At 47.3% G+C, this 26,368-nt stretch overlaps 1 protein-coding gene across 1 annotated transcript in view; it reads right to left on the bottom strand.

The window, feature by feature from the left end:
• LOC146075407 (STE20-like serine/threonine-protein kinase) overlaps positions 1-26,368 on the bottom strand; it is a 70,840-nt gene that overhangs the window by 8,961 nt on the left and 35,511 nt on the right. The window contains exons 13-16 of the mRNA XM_083184596.1: positions 21,587-21,713; positions 12,097-12,221; positions 11,687-11,872; positions 9,183-9,308 (exon numbers count right to left, since the gene is read on the bottom strand). Coding sequence (XP_083040722.1) covers positions 9,183-9,308; positions 11,687-11,872; positions 12,097-12,221; positions 21,587-21,713 — 564 coding nt within the window. The remainder of the gene's footprint in view (positions 1-9,182; positions 9,309-11,686; positions 11,873-12,096; positions 12,222-21,586; positions 21,714-26,368) is intronic.

Raw genomic sequence — 26,368 nt, forward strand, 5'->3', positions numbered from 1 at the left:
TTCTTCCCCTACTGTCCCAACTGTGGGGTCAGAAGAAGAGGGGGAATGTGTTGCAGAAATAGTATGGGATCAGACAGAAGAGGATGTCTCTGTCCCTGGTGTGGATGATTTAATCATCGCTGTCAGACAGGTTTTAAATTTATCTGAGGGGGATTAGGCCCCACAGCAGGGAGTGTTTAAGACAGCGCAGGGAGGCTGTTACCTTTTCTTCAAATGAAGGCATGCAAGAGTTATTGGAGGGAGCTTGGAAAGTTCCTGATAAAAAGACTAATTTTGCCTAAGAGGTTTCTCACTTTATACCCTTTACCAGAGGAACATGTAAAGGTGTGGGAAACAATTCCCCTGGTAGATTCCCCTGTGGCAAGACTGTCCAAAGCTACGGTTTTACCGGTTCAAGGTGGGGCGGCATTTAAAGACCTGGTAGACAAAAAACTGGAGGGTTGTTTAAAGTCTATTTTTGAGGGTATGGGCTTTACGCTCAGACCGATGATAGCTTCTGCCTGGGTGTCAAAAGCCATGATTTCTTGGGCATCCACCTTATGCTCCAACCTGATTCTAAGTAATTCATCTTAGCAGAAAAATTGAAGGCAGCTGCTGAGTATACCTGTGAGGCAGGGGAATAGGGAGTCAAGATGGCTTCCAAGGTATCTGCCACTTCCGTGACGGCCAGGAGAGTGTTATGGCTGATAATGGTTCTAAAAAATCCATAGAGGCGTTGCCATTTAAAGGGGAGTTGCTCTTTGGCTCGGAGTTGGAGGCTCTTATCAAACAGGCCACGGGGGGGAAAAGTACTTGTTTGCCCTCCTCTTCTGCTAATAAACAAGGATCTTCTAGATTCGCTGCATTTAGGCAGTCCTTTCATCCCTCCTTTCGAGGAGGTGCTTCTACCAGAGGTGCATCAGGTAGGGGCAGATTCAACGCAGGGAAAGGTAGAGGTTCCAGATCCCGCTTTGACACCTTTTCAAGGAAGCAAGCTGCCAAAGTTGACGAAAAGCCCTCTGCATGACGGGCTACAGGCTCCTACTCCGGGCCCAGAGTAGGAGGTTGCCTCTTGCAGTAGGGGGAGGCTTGGGCACTGTCTTGTAAGGACCTCTGGGTACTCAATGTAGTTTCCCAGGGATACAAAATCAACTTGAAAGGAACACTACCAAGGAGATTTCTTCCAATGCCCTTGCCCAGGGAGGCTCGCTTGAGACAAGCCCTTTTGGGGGTGGCGAGATCTCTCATCGACAAGGGTGTGGCGGTACCTGTACCGTGGGAGGAAAGAAAGAAGGGGTTTTACTCCATACTGTTTTTGGTGTCAAAACCGGACCAGTCTTTCCGACCCATTTTAAACTTAAAAGCACTAAACCTGCATTTATGGGTGGATCACTTCAAGATGGAGTTTTTGAGGTTAGTTCTTCTAAGCGATTTACATCTGCAGTTTCGGGCTCTACCCTTTGGACTGGCGACAGCTCCGAGGGTATTTACAAAGATCATGTCTGTCATGGCGGCGTCTCTCAGACTTCAGGGGATTGTGATGATCCCGTATTTGGACGACCTGCTGTTTAAAGCAGTGTCAGCGGAACTGTTACAAAAGAATCTGATAGTGGCAATTCAGTTTTTGCGGAGTTATGGGTGGATTATAAACTTACCAAAGTCAAATCTTGTTCCCACTCAGAGGTTGCAATTTTGGGAGTGATCTTAGACACTCACTTGATTCGGGTATTCCTTCCAGAATCAAAAGCCAGGGACATTCGCCTGCTGGTGCAGACCATTTTGCATTCCCACAGTCCTTCGGTGTGGATGTGCTCGAGGCTCCTGTTAAAGATGGTGGCGACTTTCGAGACACTGCAGTATGCCAAATTCCACTCCAGACCGTTCCAATGGAACATTCTGGCGTGTTGGTCAGGAAATCCCAAAACTATGAAGACAGAGAAGGTTCTGTTGACAGCAGACACAAAGATATCTTTGTTGTGGTGGACAGATGTGGAATCTCTTCAGATGGGACGCTCTCTCCAGTCGTGGGAGTGGCTGGTGGTTACCACCGATGCCGGTGGTCTTAAACTTTTGGATGCAGGGCTTAAGGACCAAGGAGGATACTTCATTACAGATCAATGTACTGGAACTGCGGGCGGTTTGGAAGGCCCTAGTTCAAGCGGAAGAGACGTTGAAGGGTTTACCCATCCGCATTCAAATCGGACAATGCCACAACTGTGGCCTACTTGAACCATCAAGGGGGTACACGCAGCAAGATGGCAATGGCAGAGGTCACCAAGATATTCAAATGGGCGGAAGTCAAGGTTCCCGCCTTGCCGGCTATATTCATTCCAGGTGTTCGAAATGTGGAAGCAGACTTTCTCAGCAGGGAGGATCTTCTGGAGGGAGAATGGGCCTTACACCCAGAAGTCTTCCAGGAGATAGTTTCTCTTTGGGGTATGCCGGATGTGGATTTGATGGCATCCAGGCACAATTACCAGTTACCCAGATTTTGTGCCAGGACCAGGGATCCCCTAGCATGGGAGGTGGACGCTATGACAATTCCTTGGGGGTTCAGGTTGGTGTATGTGTTCCCTTCGTTTCCGATGCTGGCTCGAGTGCTCAAGAGAGTCGGAGAACAGAGGGCTTGTGTCATTCTGATTGCCCCAGACTGGCCAAAGAGATCCTGGTATTCGAGCATTCTGTGCTTGTCGACACAGTCGTGGAGACTACCGCTCAGGCCAGATCTACTAAGGCAAGGCCCATTTCTGCACCAGGACCTTCCTCGGTTCAATTTAACAGCGTGGCTCTTGAAACCTCCATTTTGAAAAAGAAGGGATTCTCAGAGGAAGTGATTCGTACCATGATTAATGCGAGGAAGCCAGTTTCCACTGCAACTTATGGGTGTGGAAAACCTATATTAGGTGGTGCGAAAGACAAAAAGTCCACTCCTCTAGGTTTAAGGTTTCGAGGTTGTTGGAATTTTTACAGGATGGATTTACTTCAGGGCTGAGTCTTCAGTCGCTGAAAGTACAATTATCGGCCTTGACTATATTTTTTCAGAAAAAAGTTGCCTTACTACCTGAGGTTCAAACGTATTGGCAGGGGGTTACTCGGCTGAGACCTCCATCTAGACAACCGGTGGCTCCTTGGGATCTATCTTTGGTGTTATCGGTTTTGCAGAAACCGCCTTTTGAACCTTTGAGGTCTGCTGACCTGAAGTACCTTACTTGGAAGTTAGTATTTTTGTTAGCTATTGCTTCTGCTTGAAGGGTTTCGGAGTTGGGAGCCTTATCTAGTAAATCTCCTTTCCTGGTCTTTCATGACGATAGGGTTGTGTTGAGAACAGTACCTAAATTTCTTCCGAAGGTTGCTTCTTCTTTTCATTTAAATCAGGATATTGTTATTCCAGTGTTTTCCCCTTCTGAGGGGTTAAAAAATAGGGACAAGTTAAAAACTTTGGATGTGGTTCGAGCGTTGCACATATATGTGGACAGAATGAAAGATGTTCGAAAATCGGATCATTTGCTGGTTTTGTATGATGCTCATAAAAGAGGTTGGCCTGCTTCTAAGCAGACCATTGCTAGGTGGTTGAGGTCTGTTATTGCCATTGCTAACACAAAAGTAGGTAGACCTGTACCTTCCAGGATAAATGCTCATACCACCAGGTCGGTTGCTACCTCTTGGGCGGTACGCCATGGGGCTTCGGTAGACCAGGTATGTAGGGCTGCCACTTGGTCCTGTGTTCACACATTCACAAAATTCTACAGATTCCATGTGTTCGCGTCGGATGATGCCTCATTTGGGCGAGCAGTACTGAGAACTGCAAGCCTGAGCGTACCCTCCCAAAGGACCGGCTCTTGAACGTCCCAGAGCTGAGCTGTGTCACCGGGATGAGTGAAAGAGAAAAAGGGATTTTTGTAAGAACTTACCATTCGAATCCCTTTCTCTGATCTCATCCCGGTGACACAGCGACCCCTCCCTTTGCGCTCAGTAAGTAATACCGTTACATGTGTTGTCATGATTATTGGTTATACAAAATGATGTGTGCATATTAATATGTTCAGGCGTTGTACTGAGGTAATGTATCCTAGTGTGCTTTAGAAGTTGAACTGAAGATATCCGGGATGCAGAAGGAAGGAGCCTGCCTCTCAAATCTTTAGCATAGGTGCCTGGCTCCTTCGGACCCCTTTTACATCCCAGAGTTGAGCTGTGTCACCGGGATGAGATCAGAGAAAGGGATTCGAAGGGTAAGTTCTTACAAAAATACCCTTTTTCATGCCCCAATAATATGCAAATCATGGACTTGGGTCTCAAAACTCCAAAGGCTAAATAAGTATTAATGAGATATTGGAAACTACTGCGGAGAAAACTGATCTTGGAATCACTATTTCAGGTGACTTAAAGGCAGGTAAGCAAAGTGACAAAGCAATGGGGAAGGCAAGCAGATGCTTGGTCACACAGGGAGAGGAATCTGCAGCAAAAATAAAATAGTAATAATGCCACTAGGGTGGCCAATCCCGAGATCGGCGGGATCCCGGGATTTGGCCTAAAAACCGCCGGGATTTGAATCCCGGGATTGGACCTTCCAATCCCGGGATTCCGGGATTGGCTGTGTATGTGCATATCAAAGCCGGGCAGCGTCTGAGCGTGCGCTCAGACGCTGCCCAGGAGTTCCCAATCCCCGGCCTGCAGTCTGGAGCGGGTATGTGCAGTCCAACCTGCGCAGCGTGACCTCTGAGGGTCACGTTGCGCAGGCCGCACCGCCCATATCTGCTCCAGAGTGACCTCTCAGCCCTCACCATAGTCCTCAAGTTGCAGCTTCGGCTGCCACCGACACCGTCACCCACCTGCTCCTCTCGTTCCCGCTGCCTGCACCCGCTGATGTCTGCCCTGCTTCTGGCCGCCCGCCCTTCCATGCTCTCATGTAAGTAAATATGTGCGGGGGGGGACAGGGCTCCTTTTTTGCCTATTCTACCCGTACATACCGCTTAGAGATGTCAATCCCGGGAATCCCGGGATTGAGCATTTTTCAATCCCGATTCCCGTGATTGAGAAAATGCCCCGGGATTGGCATCCCTAAATGCCACTATATAGGTCATTGGTACGGCCTCATCTAGAATACAGTGTCCAGTGCTGGAGCCATTTCACCAGAAGGACATAAATACATCAGTCTGAGAAATGGTACATGGCCTACATCACAAAACTTACCAGGAAAGATTACAAAATATCAATATGAATAGTTTGAAGCAGAGAAGGGAAAGGGGGACATGAACTTTCAAATATATCAAGGGTTTTAACAAGGTACAGGTGGGAGACATTCTTCACACGAAGAGAAGTATTGGAACATGAGGACATGCACTGAAACTGGAGGGAGGGAGGTTAAGAGGAAATCTGAGGAAAAATACATCACAGAAAGGGGTAGTGGATAAGTGGAATAGCCTCCCAACAGAGGTGGTAGAGGCTAAAGGTCCATACACACTGGGTGGCTATGCCGAGCGTGTATGGACAGCGATGATAGCATTCATCGCTGGGGGGAAAGCCGCTCAGTGCATACACACTGAGCGGCTTTCCCCCTACTCAACGCCAACGGAGGCTAGAGGACGGCTTTGCATAGCACAGTGCTATGCAAAGCTGCTCATCTGCTGGTTTAACCAGCAGATGAACAGCTTTCCCGGCGATGATGCAGGAGCGCGCAGCAGCGCTCACCGCTAATCATCAGCGCTAATCACACTGGGCAGCTTTGAGCTGAAAGCCGCTCAAACTCGCTGAAAAAAGTCAGTTGGGAAACAGAACCAGGAAAATATCTCTTATAAATTATCCCAAGTCACGAGATCCAAGGCCTTTTTGGCATTTAAGGCAAGTAAGAGATTAGGGTCAGAGTTATCACAGCTTTGCATCCATTGAGCTACCACCAAGACCATCTTAATGCTACAAGTAGACCATGTGGACCTCATTTGGTCACTATGGATAAGCTGGGGAAGCACAAGTTATGGAATATCTGCTGAAATTTTTGCCAACAACTTACAATCGACATTTAACAAGGAAATGGGCCGATCCAAGCCTGGGAGTTTGGAATCTCTACCAGATTTGGGAATAAACCCAGAGAGCCGAATTAAAATATTGGAGAGTTAAGCGTTTTTCAAGAATTTAGTTTAATTCTCCTAGCAGGGAGTCCTCAATTCTACAAGAGAGAATTTTGTAAAAGTCACCTGTACAGCTAGTAACCTGGAGCCTTTAAAGTCTTCAGATTTTTAAAAGCATGCAGACGTTCCTCCAAAGTGATGGGAGCATGGAGAGAATATGCCAGTGAGCAATCTATAGTTGGGACACACAAATTCTGCGAAAAAAGACCACTTATCGGTAGGATCAATGGATGGCTGAGAATAAACAGGTTCATAAAAACTGCAGAGGACATCAGTGGTTTGTGCCCTGGACAAAGTGTAAAAACAATCCGCCTTTTTCAGGGATTGGATTAAAACAGAAGGCTGCGAACTAGCAAGTTAGATACGTTTCACAGTGCGGTTACCAATCTTACGGAAATGATATCCCCTTCGTCAAGATTACCTATCACCAAATTCTGTTAACATCTCATCAAAATACTGTTTACGCAGCAAGTAGGCCAATTTATTAGAATGGATGGGGAGAGCTTAAACAGTTGGAAAGAGCCAGTCACCGTTTGCTGCGCCGTGCGTTGCACTTCCAAGATTGTCTTATGGACATTAAAATTAAAGGACATAATAATGCCCCAAATCAGAATTTTGGCCAATTTCCAAAAAGGCCAAGGGTCAGCAGATTCACGATGGGCATTTTTGTGCTTAAAATCTTGCCCAAAGGTGTCTACTTTACTATGGAAATTTAAGGTAGTGTGTTAAATGGGAAGGGAATCGCCATATACCTATAGGAGCCCCTATCGTTCATGGCAGCCAAAGTAACCCAGACCAACGCATGGTCTGATAAACAAATATGTTCAATATTCAATGGCAGAACCTTAGGGAATCAGGCATCAGAAAGAAGGACATCATCTATTTTAGACAGAGTGCCAAATGCAGCCAAGAGGAGTATGGTTCATAGGGTCGAGAAGGGGAAGGTCGACATGCATTGGGTTGATCACTGAAGGTTGACATGCATCAAGGTTGACACACCTGAAGGTCGACAGGTCATTAGATTGACTTTGGCTAGGTCGACAGTCAAAAGGTCAACATGTGTTTTTTAAAAAAAATGTATCCCAAATGTTGTCACAGTCGACATGGACACTAAAAAAAAGTGCACTGCGTCCATGGGACATAATCTTAACTTTTTCAATCAATAGGACATAATCTTCAATTGATCCAAAATATCAACATACGAAGAAAAACCAGTACAGAGAATATGTCATTCCCAGTCTCAAGAGGTCGCAATATGTAATATAATGTGAGATATACTGTAAAGGTGGACTGGTGTAAAAATAGTATAAACCGTTCAAGACAAGATGTGACAAGGAAAGCATAATGCAGACTCCTGATTAATGGAGAAATGTCATTAACCAGAGTAAGAACAGTAAAACATAAAGAGAAAGAATAATTGCAATTTAAAGATGTATGAACTGCAGCAGAATCTCACAATCAATCCAGCCAAAAGCAGCAGCAGTTCACACTTCAGATTAGGGAAATGAGGTCCATATCAGTAACAAGCACGATACGACCATCGATCTGGACACGGTAACACTTGTACATGAAGCAGAAAAGTGATATTTTTCCACAACGTCTTCATCCAAATAGGCAGCAGTGAACAGATCCCCTTCATGTATGCCTAGTCTTTGAGGAAAAGAAGAGCGAATTTTAGTTTTTCCTTAAGTCGGAAACAGACGGATAAACTTTGTACGTGCCATTATGACCTCAGTAGAGTTATCATAGAATATGAAGAACTTGGAATTGTTCCAGTGGAGATCACATATTTTCCTGGAGGTAGTCCACATAGCTTCCTTAGGGAGGAAAAGTAAACAGTGAAATGACAAAACTTGTACTCAAGAATTGAGAGACTGACTAGAGCGCTGAGGGCCCTATCAATGGACAAGCTCTGTTACAGGGTCCGTGCAAGTGTCCAAAATGTATAAAGGCTCAGGCAAAGTGGAACAAATAAAGTGGTAAACTGTGGGATCATTAAAGACTGGCAGACCAACAGTACGTAAATTATGTCCCATGGAGCGATTCTCAAAATGATCCCTTTTGACTCATATTCTGAAGCAGATCTACCACTTTATGTTCAGTAGACTGAATCCTGGGAAATACCTGGTGTATCTGTCCCTTTAAAGCAGCAACTACATGTGTAAGAGATGCAGCTTGTGCCGCAAACATAGGTTTAATAGTCTCATTGACAGCTGGCACCACCTCTCCTTAAGATGAGTAAAATGAGATCAGGCTGGGAGTAGCGAGAGTCTGCAATCTACACTGTCTGCAGGGTCAGTAGCCTTATTGGAAAGCTGGAGTTTAGCTACTGTGCTCTGAAGGGGAAGGGATTGGTTAGAAACTTGTCCATGCAGTGGAAAAAAGGTGCCATGCAGGAATAAATAGCAGGTAGTGAGATCTGGAAATGACAGTGAAAACGTAAAGCTCTGGGCAACAGAGCTCAAGGCTCAAGCAGATATCTCCATGGCCATCGGAAGTAGAAGTCAACTAAATTGTGTTTATCTGTCACCTTTAGGGTCAGTTATGTGGTGGTGGACATGGTTGCTTTTCTGTCCTCATCTTTTATGTTTGGTAGCCACCAGCATTGGCTTTGCCTATCACATTGACCATAAATAATTATTTATTTTTACACTAACCCTTAGGACCCTTGCAAGAGACCAGCTCAGGAACCACTGTAAAATAACGCACACATTGACTACTTCATCTTTTTGAAGTCAGCTTTTGGCAGCATGGCATTAAACTATGAAATAATACAAACCTATTCATTGGCACTTAAAAGGTTAAATCCATCTTCAGAAACTGCAACACGCTGGACAGCTGCCTTGATCAGCTCCGCCATTATATATACAAGCGGTTATTTTATTTTTCAATATACTCATTTTAATAGATGATCTATTCACTTAAGGTACAATGATTTGAAACCACTTAAATGTAGCATCTCCTGCCTCTGTGGTTACAGTCGATGGCGTGTCTCCCGAAAGCTGAGGGGCAACAGTACAGCTTTGGAGCGCCACTAGGTGTGTGAGAAAGACAAGCAGGGCAGCAGGTATCTCTCACCTGTATTTGCACCAGCTCCCTGCACGTCTCTTCTAGATGTTCCTTGAACTTCTGAAGTTCCTGCTCCTGCTTCTGCTGCATCTTGAGAGTCTGCTCCTTTTGGCTCATGCTTTCTTGCTGCAAGAACTGGAGGGGAAGAAAGATCCTTTGGGTAATAAATTATATTGGTATGTGTAGAACACTGTGCTTTATCTTTATGCATAATACATCACTTATCCTCATATTTCCAAAACACAGCATGATTTATTCATAAACTGACTGAAGACCATTAGAACTAGAAGGGCTGAGGCTGTTAAAAAATAGTTATCTTACTTACTTACCATAAGTTACCAATGGTGGGGGTGTGCGCATAGGCGCTCATGCGTATGTGCAAACTCCCGGAGCGAATACCTTTGGCGAGTTTTTCACTCGCCGGGGCATAAGCAGAATGATTGGCAGCCAGGGGGGCATGGCTGTGCCCACAAATAAACAATGGGTATGCCAATAGAAAAGCTGGGTGTACCCCAGCAAACGCAAGCGTGCCCATTCCTTTCTTACCCTATGCATACTTACCTACTTTCTGGCTGCCCTTTCCAGGAGAGGGCAGCCAGCTCAGGCGGGCGGGGCCGCCGGGAGTGAAAAGGGGGTGGTGGAGCCACATGAATGGCTACTTGTTTAGGGGGCGCAGCCAGATTGATTGTGCTGTGTCAGTCATGCCCCTATGTGCAATGCCGTTTTAATTTGCATAATTTGACCCGCAGACCCACCCACCCCTGCCGAGGGGGGGGGTCATGGGAGCCGGGCGGCTTTCCGAAAGGGTTGCCCTTCTTTCTGGGAGGCCAGGAGGGGGACCTTATGCCATTTGTTTTTGTCTAAATTATGACAAAATAGTATATTTCCTTATGGTCACAGTTTTTTAAATAAGGCTCAGACATGCTTATTATCTAATAGACCTCTGCAGCCCAAAGGACTATAAGTTTCGTACCCAGCGAAGAAAGGGTTTCTTCACAGTAAGTGCAGCTAAGTTCCGCATGAGAAGGTTGTGATGGCAGACTCAATAAATACATTCAGAAAGAGTTGGACAAATTTATAACAGAAAAAAGTATACAGGGCTATAACCGTAATTCATAAGGTACAATAGTGTACTCAGCAGTAAATAGTATGACCATTTTGGGGTCATCAGGGATCCTGGATTATAATTAATAGACTGTAACCTTATCTGTGTCATTTACATCGCAGGAAATCTTATACTGTAGGTTGAACTTGATGGACTTTTGTCTTTTTTCATCCTCAACAAATATGAGTAAATGCAGAACACAGATACATGTAGAACACAGATACATGTAGAAAAACCCTTTCATCTATTTGTTCCCAAACTCAGTCATCAAGGCGCCCTATAGGTTGCCGATTATTTTGATGCACCATAGGCCAGTGTGCAGATATTTGTGAACTGCGTCGTTCATAGATAAATGGCGCTGGCTGCGCACCACAGATGATGTCTGATATATCTAAAGATAAACATCGTGCTGTGTGTATGGGCGATCCTGCAACCACCTGTACAGCCGCACTGGGAGCAGCCGGTGATTGTCAGCCCAGATGGATCGGGCAGTGTGTATGGAGTTATATCTGCAGATCGATTGATCTGCAGATACAGTATATCTAGTAGTGTGTACCCAGCTTAACAGTACAGGCCTTAAGTATAACCATAATTGGACACACGTGACTATATGTACCTCAGTCAATTTGATTTAGCCATCTATGCTCAGCTATGGTAATACTTGGACTGTACCGTAGCGCCTTAGGCACAGGGGGGGGGGGGGCCTGCTCATGGGGGGGGGGGATTGATGCAGCATCTGCCGCTGAGTCCGGGGGGGGGGGGGGAGCTTGAAGGGGCGGCCATCGCTGCAGAGTCCGGGGGGGTGAGGGGAGCTTGAAGCTTGTCCGGGGGGGGGGGGGAAGCTGCTCCCACATGCCGCCCTCCAGTGGCCAGGGCCCTAGGCAAATGCCTAAGGCTGCCTAGTGGTGGCGCCGGCCCTGTGTTTACCAAAAAAAAGGTAACTTTAAATAGAGGATCACTATCGCTGTTTCTGTACACAAGTTGCGATTTGATCTCAATTGCTAAGCTAATGGTTCTCAAACTCGGTTCTCGGGACACCACACAGTTCGCATTTCCCAGGTCACCCGGCAGGTACACAGGTGCTTTCATTACTCTAGGTGGATCTAATTATTTCACTTGTGATTCTGTGACATGGAAAACATGCACTGTGTGGGGTCCTGAGGACTGAGTTTGAGAACCTTTGTGCTAAGCGATCGGACTAGATTTTGACTGCAGGCACACAAGATCTGAGCCAGCTATAGTGACTTACGGGACCATCCATCGCTATCGCTATGGGGGATACACACGGAGCGATTTGAGCTTAATTTCTGACCTTCTAGACAGATTACTTAGAAAATAGCCAAAGATCCCAATGTGTGTATGCCCCATTAGGGAACCACTGAAGTAAAGATAAATGTGTCCTGCTTACTTGCTTGCTCCTTTCCTTCTGATCTGATGTGCTCAGCCCTTGGCTCTTCAGCCTCTCTTTGAACATGGCTTGGCGCTTCCTAGCTTCTCCACGCTGGGCCTTCTGGCTCCGGACTCTCTCTTGCAGCTGCTGACTCTTCAGCTCTTCAAGTAAGATGCCCTGATAATGCTTGAGTCGCTCCATCTCCTGGTGGTGGGATCAGGTTGTCAGACAGCACCCGATATATTGCCACAATAAACAGTCACTATTAGAATTTGCCATAGATAAATATAAAGAGAGCACATAAACAATTTTATAATGGAGTGTTTTAATATTCTAATTCTCCAACAGTGAAACATGAGCATGGAAACCTGGGATTAGTGTAAACTATAGTAATGGCATGACCAGGACTGAGGTCCTCTTGTCCTTACCTTCTCGTGCCTCTTGCGCAGCTGGTGCTTTTGCAGAGAGTGTTGTTCAATCAGCTGGTGTCGAAAAAGCTGATATTTCTCCTGTAGATGGCGCTCTTCTAGTCTCAGAATCACAGACTCGCGAGCTGTCAGAGTACATGGGAGTTAAGTTGCATTACTTGCCCCAAAATAATTCGGAAACAGTATATACAATGTAGTACAACATGATAGAATTCATTAGGCTAGGACCAATAAAAGGAATCTATTGAGTACCTCATTGTTCTTGTTGTACATATTAAGGCCATGTCAGGTTTTGATAGTGTTTAACTAGAGATTGTTCATAAAGATAATGGAAGTTATCTGAATTAAGGGCGGGTGATTCTGATTGACTCGCTAAGCAACTAAAATTTGCTGCTTAGCGAGCCATGTAACGCCGTCCGCGCGAATGCCCACCCCCCTCCCCTGCCATTTCCCCACGCAACCATGCCAGGGGATGTGTAATGAAGACACAGATGATTTCTAAGGTCTAACGCAAGTCCAGTTAAGAATTGCTGTCCAGCCCCTCCCTCCATCCCCTGACACATTTCACTGGTGGGCCAGACCCTACAGCCTGTCCTCTTCCACCGCTATGCATCAAACATAGCCACCATGTGGGTGCCTGCATGTCCCCACTTAAACCCTTTATCAACAATGCGACATGGACACACCAAGTTTGCCCTAAATAATCTCCAGTAGTGAAAAATATTGTAAACCTGAAACAAACCCACCCATATAGTTAATTACCCACCCAAGTACCTCACCAACAGGCCCCGCAGTACAACAGCTAGAGGGGCCCATGCCTTCTGCAGCCAGTTAGGCCATCATTGCTGCAGTACTACAGAAATCATGCTGGTGAGATAGATTTCCACTCAGAGGGAAAGCTCAATAGCAGTATCTCAGGTTTCATCAGAAAATAGCATGGAGGAAAACGAATTGTGAGTGGGGAGAATGTATGAAAGAATGGAGAAAGAGAGAAAGTACCAATTAATCAGCACCGACTGTCTTTGTACAGGCTATGCTTGGAAAAGGTGGGAAATGTATCGTACCGCCAATGCACTTTCTGCTTCACCTCATTACCGCGGCAAGGTAGGAGGCTACACCCACAAGATGTATTGGCATCTTCGGCGAGAAGCAGCAATGTTTAAAAAAAAATGTCCAAACGTTTGTCCGTGCCCTGCATATTATGCACCAAGCGCGGAATGTGATGGATTTCGAGGCTTGGATGTGGTGGGGAATGCCATCTTAAGCTATGAGTTTCTATTGTGCCTCCATGTTGTGAAGGATCCAGCCGGATCCTCCCCAGCACCCCCTGTGGGGCGCTCGGCTCTCAATACATGCACAGATAAGAGCCTGGATCATCTGCATATCAGAGTGGTATCATTCAGATAGCAGCACCATAGCGCCCCTGTCATTTACCACACACCAGCACATTCCTGCATGGTGGAGAAGTGAGTGGGGCCTTTTTTTTTTTTTTAACTATCTGCAACTGACTGTCTGTAACTACCCAGTTTTTGGTATTACTGTTTCCAATTGTAAAGCGCAAAGGAATTTGCTTTGCTATGAAATAAACTGTTAATAAAAATAAAAAAGTGTTATCAGCACACCACTCCCCTATAACAACAATTAATACAGCTACCCTTTTTTTATTATTTCTCTCCAAGCTTTGATAAATCTCCTGGCAGGGGGCATGGGAGGAGAGAGAGAGAGAGGGAAAGAGAGAGGGAGGGAGATGAATCAAGGATGGGAGACACAGGTAAAGAGAAGTCAGGAATGGGGAGAACCAAGGAAGAGACGGGACATGGGGGTAGAAGAGCAACAGGTAGACAGCAGGGTGTGGGGCACAGAAAAAAAGGGGACCACACTGACCACAACCGAATTATATAAACACGTCTGTGCATGCTGCAGCCAGGCTTATCTTCCTCTCCCGCCGCTCTAACTCTGCTACTCCCCTTCAACAAAATCTGCACTGGCTTCCATTCCCCTACAGAATCCTCTTCAAACACCTCACACTCACATACAGGGCCATCTCTAATTCCATTGCTCCATATATCTCTAACCTCATCTCCATTCATACACCCTCCCGCCCTCTACGGTCAGCTGACGACTGTCGTCTCTCCTCCACCCTGATCACTGCTTCCCATGCTAGAGTACAGGACTTTGCCCGTGCTGCACCCCTTCAGTGGAACGCACTCCCTCGCTCCATTAGACTCTCCCCGACCTTGCAAAGCTTCAAACGGGCACTGAAAACTCACCTATTCATCAAAGCGTACCCTTCCACTGCATAAACCAGCTGGTTCTCCGACCCCTTGCCTGTTTACATCCTGCTATCTAACCACCACCCCCTGGCTTGCACCTCTTGTAATCTGTCTGTCTCCCCTTCCTACTAGATTGTAAGCTCCTCCGAGTAGGGCCCTCTTCCCTCCTGTTGTCAAAGCCCACGTCTCTTCACATTTCACTCACAGCTCTCCTTTACTCCAACACTCAGTGACCATCTTCATACTCATCTCCATCATTGGCCTCAAGCCTCTAGTTGTATGTTGATTGGGTCCTCACTACTTACATTTAAGCTGTAATGTGTATTGAACTGTGGTGCTCTTTATTTGTACTGTATTTTTGTTATTTATTCAATGTTATGCCAAGTTTTGTCTCCCTGTATTGTTCCTTTGTATGGCGCTGCGAAACACTTGTGGCGCCTTATAAATAAAATAATAATAATAATGTATCCTCACATAATAAAACGGGAGAAAAGAGAGATATGAGGGAAAACTGAACAAGTTTTCCCCAGGGGGGATGATGATAGGTATAAAATACATACCTCCCAACTTTTGAAGTTGGGAGGTCGGGACGTTCCCGAAACGGGACGTTCCCGAAAAGGGGGCGTGGCCTCAAGAAAAGGGGCGTGGTCTCACTGGGTGACACGAACTCCGGCCACGCCCCCGTTTTCGCCGCTCGTCGGCGCTGAATAGACGCTGTGCGGCAAGCTGGGGGGGCTCCCAACTGTCCCCCCACCGCGGGACAATGGCGGCCCCGGGCGGGACGCGGGAACGTCCCCAAATATCGGGACGTTCCCGCGGAAAGCGTGACAGTTGGGAGGTATGAAAATATACTAGTAGAACATGGGATGTTATAGGTAGGTATTTGATGTATATTTGCTGTGCAGCTCCATATTCTGTTATTAGTCAGTTTCAATAATATTTCATACACAAACTCATGATCACATTTTTCTCTGAAGTCACTGGAAATTATTGGTTAAAAAACATTTCTGTAAACCTCTAAGTATTAATTCCTTATCTATTTCATATAAGACTTATCAGTAGCATTGGTCTTAAGTAGGAGATTTATCAAAGCTAGGAGAGAGATCAGTTGAAAGGTGACGCGGTCTATTAATAGAGCAGTGAAAAGCGCTGTTTTGCTGAAAATAGGGCTTTTCTCTGCTTTGATCTATTCATAGAGCAGGTTACTGTGGAGGAGTTCATTACACCCCTGCTCCGGGTCTGCATCTCATCACACCGTACTTTTGGTGAGTGTGATTCATATAAGATCAGAAATCTCTGCTTTCTGTCCCAGTGCTGTGTGCAGAGCCAGCGGCGCTATAAAAGAGGGAGCCCATGTGGAGACTCCGGCCATGCCCCTCCTCTCCGCACTACCGTAGACTACTTTGTGCCAGAGTCTACTGGGCATGTGCAAATCTCTGGAAATGTAGGGGGTTATTCTGGTTGATTCGGAATTTGCAGCCTTGCGAGTCCACCACACCCCACCCGGCGAATGTCCGGCCGCCCGCCCCCAACCCCTCGCAGCGCAGGTTCGCCCGCACAGGCTGCGAATGGATGTTTAGCATAAACATCCATTCGCATTCTGTGGCTAACACCCACATCTTTCGATGGTCGGCGACCATCAAAAGATGTGAAAGGTACACACATATAAACGTGACTTTCAAGTCACTTCCATATGCATGCGTGCTGGGAAGGATATGGGCGAAAAGCTGACATTCGGTGATATCAGCTGCCAGCCCCCCGCACCCACGTCACGGCCTCATTACCATGAGAACGCCCAGCATTCTCATGGGAACACATATGAAACGCTGGCTGTTTCCATATGGTAATGGGGCGCCCCGGCACCCCCCTGCCCTTCTCCGCCCCCCCCCGCACTCCGTATAGGATGCGTGCACCCGTCAAACTGAAAGTTCGCCGTGGGTGCACGCACCCTACGTCTGCACATGCGCAGAAACGCACCTGCGCATTCGCAGATGCACAACCGGACCAAAGGAACATGAATAAGGCCCTTAGTGACCGCCATGTTCCAGAGACTAAAATCAGTACTGTGCATGTGCGGCAGCCATTTTGGCAGAGATTTTTTTCAGCAATTGCAGTGTCTGGCACGAGACTCCAGAGAGGTAAGAATTAAAACACATTGCACCCATTATAGAAATGCCTAGGTTCAAAGCCAGCATCTCAGGAAAACGACTACAATGCGACAAGGGCAGGGAAGCTGAATACTTCACTGTTTCCTGCCCATCATTTGTTCTAGCCCTGCCCCTTTATATCCCAGCACCACTGCAGCTTCTCCTGAGCCTCGCAATACCACGCTTCTCAGAGAGGACCGCCACTGAAGACAGGGTCACCGGAGCAAGCAAGGTTAGTATAGATGAATTGGGCCGGATTAATAATTGTGTCAACCCTTTCATGTGTCGACCATGTCCATGTCGACATTATGCTTATGTTGACCTTCAGTCACTGTCAGCCATTTGTAGGTGTTGACCTACTCACTGTCGACCCAGTGATTGTCGACCTAGACCTTGTGTACAATTTATACCAGAACCTTCTCTGTTGGGTCCCAGGCATTGTATATATGGCGGCACAATGAAAGCTTTTACCTGCCATGCAATGTCACATGGGTGCCACCCTATCAATACAAGGGAGCTCTCAAGGGGACAGTGCATGAGTGAGCTCCAAAAAGGTGACCCTCGGACTATTCTACTCAGCCTCAGGAGCAGTTCCAGCTGGCAAGAACACTGCCAGGCGGTACACTTATACGATATCCATGGCCAGGGCCGCCGAGAGGGGGGGAGCGGATGCTAATTACCCGGGCCCGAGCTAGCTGGAGGGGCCTGGCGGGGGCCCTGGTCTGACCCCCCTTCCCCCTCCATCCCTTCCGAGCAGCAGCATCGGTACTCTTTACCTAGCACGGCGCCCACGATTGGCATCGCGGTCATCGGGGGTAAAAAATCGCGGGCATCGCATGCACTAAAAAAACGGGTGCGACGCGATGCCCGCGATTTCCCATAGGGATCAATTTTAAAAGTGTCAATGGACGCGATTTTTGTGTTCAATGCCTCAATTCCCGCAATTTGTCCATAGGAAACAATGTTAAATGGGCCACAGAGCCCTAATAGTCCCCCTGAAGTCTGAAATGGCCCCCACAATTGTTAACGCCACCCCACGATCAACGTGAACCCGAAGCGTGGCGAGCGGCGACGGTACGCGTCCTCCGACCTTTTCATACCCCCACTATCCACATCGGCGTGGAGTTGAGAATAGAATAGTGTGGCGAGCGCAGTGAGCCACAGAGCCCGAAGCGTGGCGAGCGCATGCGGACACCTGTGAAGCCCGCGAAGGGACGCATTTACCTGTGAAGGTATCCGCGTCCCCTCGCCACACTATTCTATTCTCAACTCCATGCCGACGTGGATAGTGGGGGTATGAAAAGGTCGGAGGACGCGTACCGCCGCCCCTCGCGGGCTCGCTGCGCTCACCACGCTTCGGGTTAACGTTGATCGTGGGGTGGCGTTAACAATTGTGGGGGCCATTTCAGACTTCAGGGGGACTATTTGGGCTCTGTAGCCCATTTAACATTGTTTCCTATGGAAAAAATGCGGGCATTGAACAGTAAAATCGCGTCCATTGACACTTTTAACATTGTTCCCTATGGGAAATCGCGGGCATCGCGGCCATTGCGTCGCACCCGATTTTTAGTGCATGCGATGGCCGCGATGCCCACGATGGGCGCCGTGCTAGGTAAAGAGTACCGCAGCATCAGTAGCACACACCTGCTGCTGAAGGGGAGGGGGACAATAACCCCCCTCGACATTAGAGTGTTTTTTCATCCCTCCTCTAAACATTTTGGGGTGTGGCCTAATCGCGGGAGGTGGTTACGCTTCCCGTGATTAGGCCACACCCCCAACATGTTACCTGGCATACCTCTCGGCTGCCCTATCCATGGCGACCTATGTCACTGCCCACAGTGACTGCTGTAATAACTACAAACTGCAAACACATGCATGTGTCCAGATATACAGAGCCGATTTATTAATCATGTCTAAAATTCCAGTCACTTTTGACTAAAAAATGATTCAGTATAAGGGCCAGATTCTCGAAGCTTCAAAAGTGATAAAATGGAGAGTGATAAACAGCCAGCCAATCAGCTCCTGTCTGACATTTTTAAAACACAGTCTGTGACATGGCAGGTAGGAGTTGATTGGCTGGCTGTTTATCACTCTCCATTTTATCACTTTTGAAGCTTAGAGAATCTGGCCCTAAATATTGATATTTCCATACATTCAATTTAATTCGCAATTTAGGCTAATTTAGACCAGAATACAGTTTCAGTAGGTCCAAAAAATGAATGTGACCTATGGGATTTTAATTGAATGATTTGTTCATTTGTGGACTTTCACATTACACTATTGATATCAGAGTGGATTGAAAGGAGATTGAGGTGATTGAAGATAAGCACTAGCAATGCCCTCCATAGTACTACTATCCACACCCCATAGTGCAGGACACAATGTGAAAACCACCACTACACAGCATTGGACATGCCCCTGACAAAAATAGCCACACACCCGCAATATCTTTCACACTCCCTGCAGCGGCACACTCAGGCCCGGCGACAGGGGGGTCAAAGGGGACAGCTGACCCGGGCCCCGACCATCGGAGGGGCGCCAGAATCAGACACTCATCCCTGCAGTCAGCGGCCCGGTACTCGATTGCTGTGGGCGGCTGACACATAAACCCCCCTAACAAGAATATTGCACCCGGAAACACGCAGCTCCCGGGTGCCTCGCGCTTACACACACTGACATGAGCGCCGCAGCAGCACTGGCTCATGTCAGTGTGTGTAAGCGTGCGGCGGCCGGGAGCTGCGTGTTCTGACAGGCATCCCCAGGAAGCTTCCCCTCCCGAGTCTGCAGCGCAAATATTCTTGGGGGGGGGGGGGGGGGGGGGGGAGGTGTGTGTCATGTGTCAGTGCCCACAGCAATCGAGTGCCGGGCGGCTGACTGCGGGGGGTGGGGGTCCCCCAGAAATATCAATTTATGGGGCCCCAAGATTTCTGTTGCCGGCCCTGGGCACACTACAGGCCTTTTATACATTTCAGATCCAGGCCCATGTGTACCATAATCTCACACTATATATATTGCATTGAACTGTTACAAAACATCCAAAACCACATATCTACATGAACAGATGCCAAGATACCAACCAATTAGCTTCTGTATTTTTTCAAACACAGCTGTAAAATGACTGTTAGGAGCTGCCTGGTTAGTAATTTATGGAGCCCATTTATCAATGATCGCCTGGGCGGAATATTACCACCCAGGGTCACATTGTAAAATTCAGACTTGACAGGGACAGTTACCTGATATCACCAGTGATTATTTTTATGTGGTCATTTTTATTCCTATTAATTCATTGTAACATACCAATATATGCTCATTTTTGATACTCCCGGGAGGTATCTGTATATTAATTAATTATACATTCTGTTTAAAACAATCTGAGGTGTATAAAGAGTACAAAAATGACTCAGAACACACCCTTGAGGGACACCTATGTTTAAGACAAGTTCCGACGAGGAAGAAGAACCCACCCTAACTGACTGAGGATGATTCATCAAAAAGTCCAACAGCCAGTCACAGATGGGAAGATTGTAACCTATCTCCCGAAGCTTCGCGATCAGCACCTCAGGCACAACGGTATTAAAAGTGGAGCTATAGTCCACAAATAATAATCTGACATAGGAGTCTTTAGTATCCAAATGACAGAGAATCATATGAAGGACAGTAAGAGCAGCATCCTCGGTGGATCGATTTGACCGATACGCAAACTGATAACTAGAGACAGTATGCAACATAAAAATCTTGAAATATGCATGCAAATATGCATGAAAAATATGTAAAATATGCATGAAAAGTGTTAAAATATGCTACATTAAATAATAAAAAAAGTTATTTTTTACTTATTTATTTAAAATTCAGCAGACAATTAGTTGCAAATAAACCTAAAAAATAGGCTCACAGCATCCGCAGAGGTCTAGTGCCGTACACAGGATTTTTTTTCTTCCTGGCTGCTACAGCATACTGCAGCGTCCAAAGCTCTTCTTGCATCAACTACGCACCGATAGATCAAATGTCAGCATAGCGTGTGAGGGCGGCACAGTGGAAGGCTTCCTCCCTGCGCTGCATACTCACTTTGACATGGCATTTCCTCCGCAACACTTGATGTCACAACCCTTCAGCCCGCCTCCTCTGCTGCAGAAGTCTGTCTCTTGGTGTAAAGTCCCAGGCCAGGGGCAGGCAAAGGTTCAGGAGCTTAGTAATGGCATCCGCCCGACTGACTTTTATCAACATGGATTGGCAGCCTAGAGCAGTGTCAGACATATCGTACAACCAAGGTTCCACACACTGCGCACATATTGCCCCAGCCTGCACACTCTACCACTACCTGGCCAGCAGCAGCAGGGCAAAGCAGTGCTGTGACTCGCAGGTGGAAAGGGGGCAGAGCCTAAAATATGCACCATCACTAGATTTCAGGTGAAATATGCAATAACCAGTGAGAATGGGCAAAATATGCAAATGCATATGCAAATATGCAAATGCATATAATCCTGTCTCTACTGATAACGGTCAAATTCCACCGGGATGACATCCTTTAGGTCAGTGGTGGGAAACGTCAGGCCCGGGGGCCGTATGCGGCCCCCGTAGCTGGTCTGAGTGGCTCTCCTACCCACCCGGCAGCTTTGCCGGGAGTCAAGTACAGGGGACTTCTTGCGAGAGGTCAATAGTTCTTGCGAGATTCCTCTTAATTAACAACAACCAGAGACTGTCAGTCCTATTCAGCGGCAGCCGCCGAAGCATGGGATGGCTGCAGCAGGACAATTTGTAAGATAAATTTTTACATATGGCCCCCAAAGGATTTTTCCACCATACAATTGGCCCTTGGCACAAAAAAGGTTCCCCACCCCTGCTTTAGGTGATACAAGACCACTCTCTCAAAACACTTCATAACTAAGGAAGTGAGGGCAAGCAAGATATTCCCGCCGATTTAGGGACAGGAATAATTGTAGTGACTTTAAAACATTGTGAAACAACACAATATGCCAGTGATAAATTAAAAATCTTTGTAAAAATTCCTGCTAACTGGTCAGCACAGGCACATAATACATGTCTGGATTAGGACTTCTGTCTCCCGCTCACCTCTCTTCAGGCTGTGGATTTTGCAGAGATTCTCCCGCTCGATACTAATGACCTTTTTCTTATGTTCGTTTACTAATTTCTGCAAAGCGGCGTTCAGCTCCTGCTGCTGCTTTACTAGAAACTTCTCCTGTGGAGAGAGGAAAGGCTCAATAAGGGCAATCTCACGTATTAACGAATAGCATCATATGGAGCCTCGGCCCATCCACAAGGGCTATAAGAGGGATTCACTACCTTACACTTCTTCACAATGTGCTATTTTACAACGTGGCAGCAGGATGGATTTAATTTCAACTTATTCTCACTAATCAACACAAACTAAAGTGATCAACAATGTGCAAAAAAAACATAAATTAGGAGCAAAAGCCTGAAAAAAAGTCATTGCGTTCATTTCACAAGAGTGCAGAACCACCAAATGGCATTTATAGCTCGGAGTCTATGTGGGTCTATGGGCCTGATTCTGTGCCTTCGCTGACATGCATAGTCGGCATGGCATTTGGACAGGGGGGGTGGGCGGTCAGAGGTGGTGATGAGGATGTGGCATAGGAACGCCGGCATAGGGCATACGGCGGGGGGGGGGGGGGATTCCACAATTGCTCGCGAAGCTGCGAGCTTCGCGGCTTACCAAACAGATCAGAATCAGGCCCTATGTGTGTTGGTTTTGCACACATCTCCACACTGGAACTTCAGTCCACTCTCCTCAAGATTGCTCAAGATCCATTGGGTTGGATGGCGATCATTAGTGGACAGTGGCTCCAGTCAGATGCTCAACTGAATTGATATTCAGACTTTGATTCTGGCACTTCAGGGCAATTATCTGTATAGAGTGAAGCCCTCCGGTGTGCCTTTTGCTGTATGCTTTGGTTCATTTTCATGTTGGAAGACAAATCTTCTCCAAGATTGCTGCCTCACTGATATCTGCACATCCCCACCTCACTGACAGCAACCCATCACAGCCTCACTAACAGCTGCACATCCCCACCTCACTGACAGCAACCCATCACAGCCTCACTGACAGCAACCCATCACTGACAGCAACTCATCACAGTCTCACTGACAGCTGCGCATCCCTGCCTCACTGACAGCAACCCATCACTGACAGCAACTCATTACAGCCTCACTGACAGCTGCTCATCCCCACCTCACTGACAGCAACCCATCAGAGCCTCACTAACAGCTGCACATCACTGCCTCACTGATAGCTGCACATCACTGACAGCAGCACATCCCCACCTCACTGACAGCAACCCATCACAGCCTCAATGATAGCTGCACATCACTGACAGCAGCTCATCCCTACCTCACTGACAGCAACCCATCACAGCCTCAATGACAGCTGCACATCACTGCCTCACTGATAGCGGCACATCACTGACAGCAGCACATCACACCTCACTGCCAGCAACCCATCACAGCCTCACTGACAGCTGCGTATTACCGCCTCACTGCCAGCAACCCATCACAGCCTCACTAACAGCTGCACATCCCCACCTCACTGACAGCAACCCATCACAGCCTCACTGACAGCAACCCATCACTGACAGCAACTCATCACAGCCTCACTGACAGCTGCGCATCCCTGCCTCACTGACAGCAACCCATCACTGACAGCAACTCATTACAGCCTCACTGACAGCTGCTCATCCCCACCTCACTGACAGCAACCCATCAGAGCCTCACTAACAGCTGCACATCACTGCCTCACTGATAGCGGCACATCACTGACAGCAGCACATCACACCTCACTGACAGCAACCCATCACAGCCTCACTGACAGCTGCGTATTACCGCCTTACTGCCAGCAACCCATCACAGCCTCACTGACAGCTGCACATCACAGTGTCACTGACAGCTGCACATCACAGCCTCACTGACAGCAACCCATCACAGCCTCACTGACAGCAACCTATCACAGCCTCACTGACAGCAACCCATCACAGCCTCACTGACAGCTGCGCATGCCCGCCTCACTGACAGCTGCACATCCCCGCCTAACTGACAGCAACTTATCACAGCCTCACTGACAGCTGCACATCCCCGACTCACTGACAGCTGTACATCCCCGCCTCACTGACAGCAACCCATCACAGCCTCAATGACAGCTGCGCATCTCCGCCTCACTGGCAGCTGCACATCCTCGCCTCACTGACAGCAACCTATCACAGCCTCACTGACAGCTGCACATTCCCGCCTCACTGACAGCAACCCATCACAGCCTCACTGACAGCTGCACATCCCCGCCTAACTGACAGGAACCCATCACAGCCTCACTGACAGCTGCACATCCCCGCCTAACTGACAGGAACCCATCACAGCCTCACTGACAGCTGCACATCCCCGCCTTACTGACAGGAACCCATCACAGCCTCACTGACAGCTGCACATTTCTGCCTCACTAATAGCAGCGCATCCCTGCCACACTGACAGGAGATATTTCTGCATCACTGACAGCAGCACATTATTGACAGCAGCACTCCCCTGTGGATTTGGTTCAGTAGGTCAAAAAGTTGACATAAGGGAAAGGTTGTCATGAAAATGGTCGAAATGTGAAAAAATTTAAAAAGTTGACATGCATGATATTTTTTTTTGGGGGGGGGGGGGGGGGGAGTGTTAGGATGTACATTTTTACCTTGTAGCACATGGACCCAAATTATTATACTCACTAACAGCAGCCGTGCACAACCTCACTGACAGCAGCTAATCACCACCTCACTGACAACAGAACATCCCTGTCTCACTGACAGCAGCCCATCACTGCCTCACTGACAGCAACCCATCAGAGCCTAACTGGCAGCAGCACATCACAGACTCACTAACAGCAGCTCATCAATGCCTCACTGACAGCAACACATAACTGCCTCACTGACAGCAGCACAGCAGCACACCCCTGCCTCACTGACAGCAGCACATTACTGCATCACTAACAGCAGCACATCTTTGGCTCACGGACAGCAGCATATCCCAGTGGGTTTGGTTCATTAGGTAGACATGCAAAAGCTTGAAATTGAAAAAAAGTTGACATAAGGGAAAGGTCGGCATAAAAATGGTTGACACATGGAAAGGTTGATATTCATTAGAGTACTGCCTTACTTGCCATGCTTTAGACAAGGTGCCTCACTGTGCTTAGCACACTTTACCATTCCTATCATAGTCCTCGTGGATAGTTGGATAAAAATTGATAAAAAAAAAATTAAAAAAGCTCATGTTGGCCATATTCCCCTGACCATGTTGACTTACTGACAGCTGCACATCCCCGCCTCACTGACCTCAACTCATCACAGCCTCACTGACAGCTGCACATCCCCGACTAACTGACAGTAACCCATCACAGCCTCACTGACAGCTGCCCATCCTCGCCTCACTGACAGCATCCTATCACAGCCTCACTGACAGCTGTCCATCCCCGCCTAACTGACAGGAACCTATCACAGCCTCACTGACAGCTGCACATCCCCGCCTAACTGACAGGAACCTATCACAGCCTCACTGACAGCTGCACATCACTGCCTCACTGACAGGAGCACATTTCTCCCTCACTGATAGCAGCGCATCCCTGCCTCACTGACAGGAGATATTTCTGCATCACTGACAGCAGCACATTATTGACAGCAGCACTCCCCTGTGAATTTGGTTCATTAGGTCGACATGCACAAGCTTGACAATGAACAAAAGTTGACATAAGGCAAAGGTCGTCATGAAAATGGTCGAAACATGAATAAAATGTAAAAAGTTGACATGCATGATATTTTTTTTTTGGGGGGGGGGGGGGGGGGGGGGAGTGTTAGGATGTACATTTTTTACCTTGTAGCACATGGACCCAAATTATTATACTGCTTTGCTGTTGACCTAATTCATGTCAACATTGTTAATGACCACCTAAAGTTCAGATACCCCTCTCTGTCTCAGTAACAGCAGCCCAACACAACCTCACTGACAGCAGCTAATCACCACCTCACTGGCAACAGAACATCCCTGTCTCACTGACAGCGGCACATCACTGCCTTTCTGACAGCAGTATATCCCCACCTCACTGACAGCAGCCCATCCTGTCTCACTGACAGCAGCCCATCATTGATTTACTGACATTAGCATCACTGACAGCAGTCCATCACTGCCTCAATGACATATGCACATCGCAGCAACAATGATAGCTTCACATCACAGCCTCACTGACTGCAGCACATCACTTCACTCTTTGACAGCAGCACATCACAGCCTTACTAACAGCTGCACACCCCAGCCTCACTGACAGCAACACATAATAGCCTCACTGCCAGCAGCCCATCATTGCCTCAGTGACAGTAGCCCATCACAGCCTCAGTGACAGCAGCACATCACAACGTCACTGACAGCAGCACATCCCTGCCTCACTGACAGTAGCACATCACAACCTCACTGACAGCAGCACACCCCACTGACAGAAGCCCATCCCTGCTCACTGATAGCAGCACACCCCTGCCTTACTGACAGCAGCACGTCACTGCATCACTAACAGCAGCACGTCTTTGTCTCACGGACAGCAGCAAATCCCTGTGGTTTTGGTTCATAAGGTCAACATGCACAAGCTTGATAAAGTTGACATAAGGGAAAGGTCCTCATAAAAATATTTAAAACATTAAGGGGGGAATTTACTAAAGGAAATATGTAAAAAAATAGTTGTATTTGTATCCAGAAATACACTTATTTTTTACATTTACTATTCCGAAAATACGGCAATTGGTATTCATCTTGATGTGCTATCAATACAAATACAAATTGCTGTATTTTCGATATAGTAAATGTCAA

The sequence above is a fragment of the Crinia signifera genome, chromosome 4, assembly GCF_055691185.1.
Source record: "Crinia signifera chromosome 4, ASM5569118v1, whole genome shotgun sequence".
Taxonomy (NCBI): domain Eukaryota; kingdom Metazoa; phylum Chordata; class Amphibia; order Anura; family Myobatrachidae; genus Crinia; species Crinia signifera.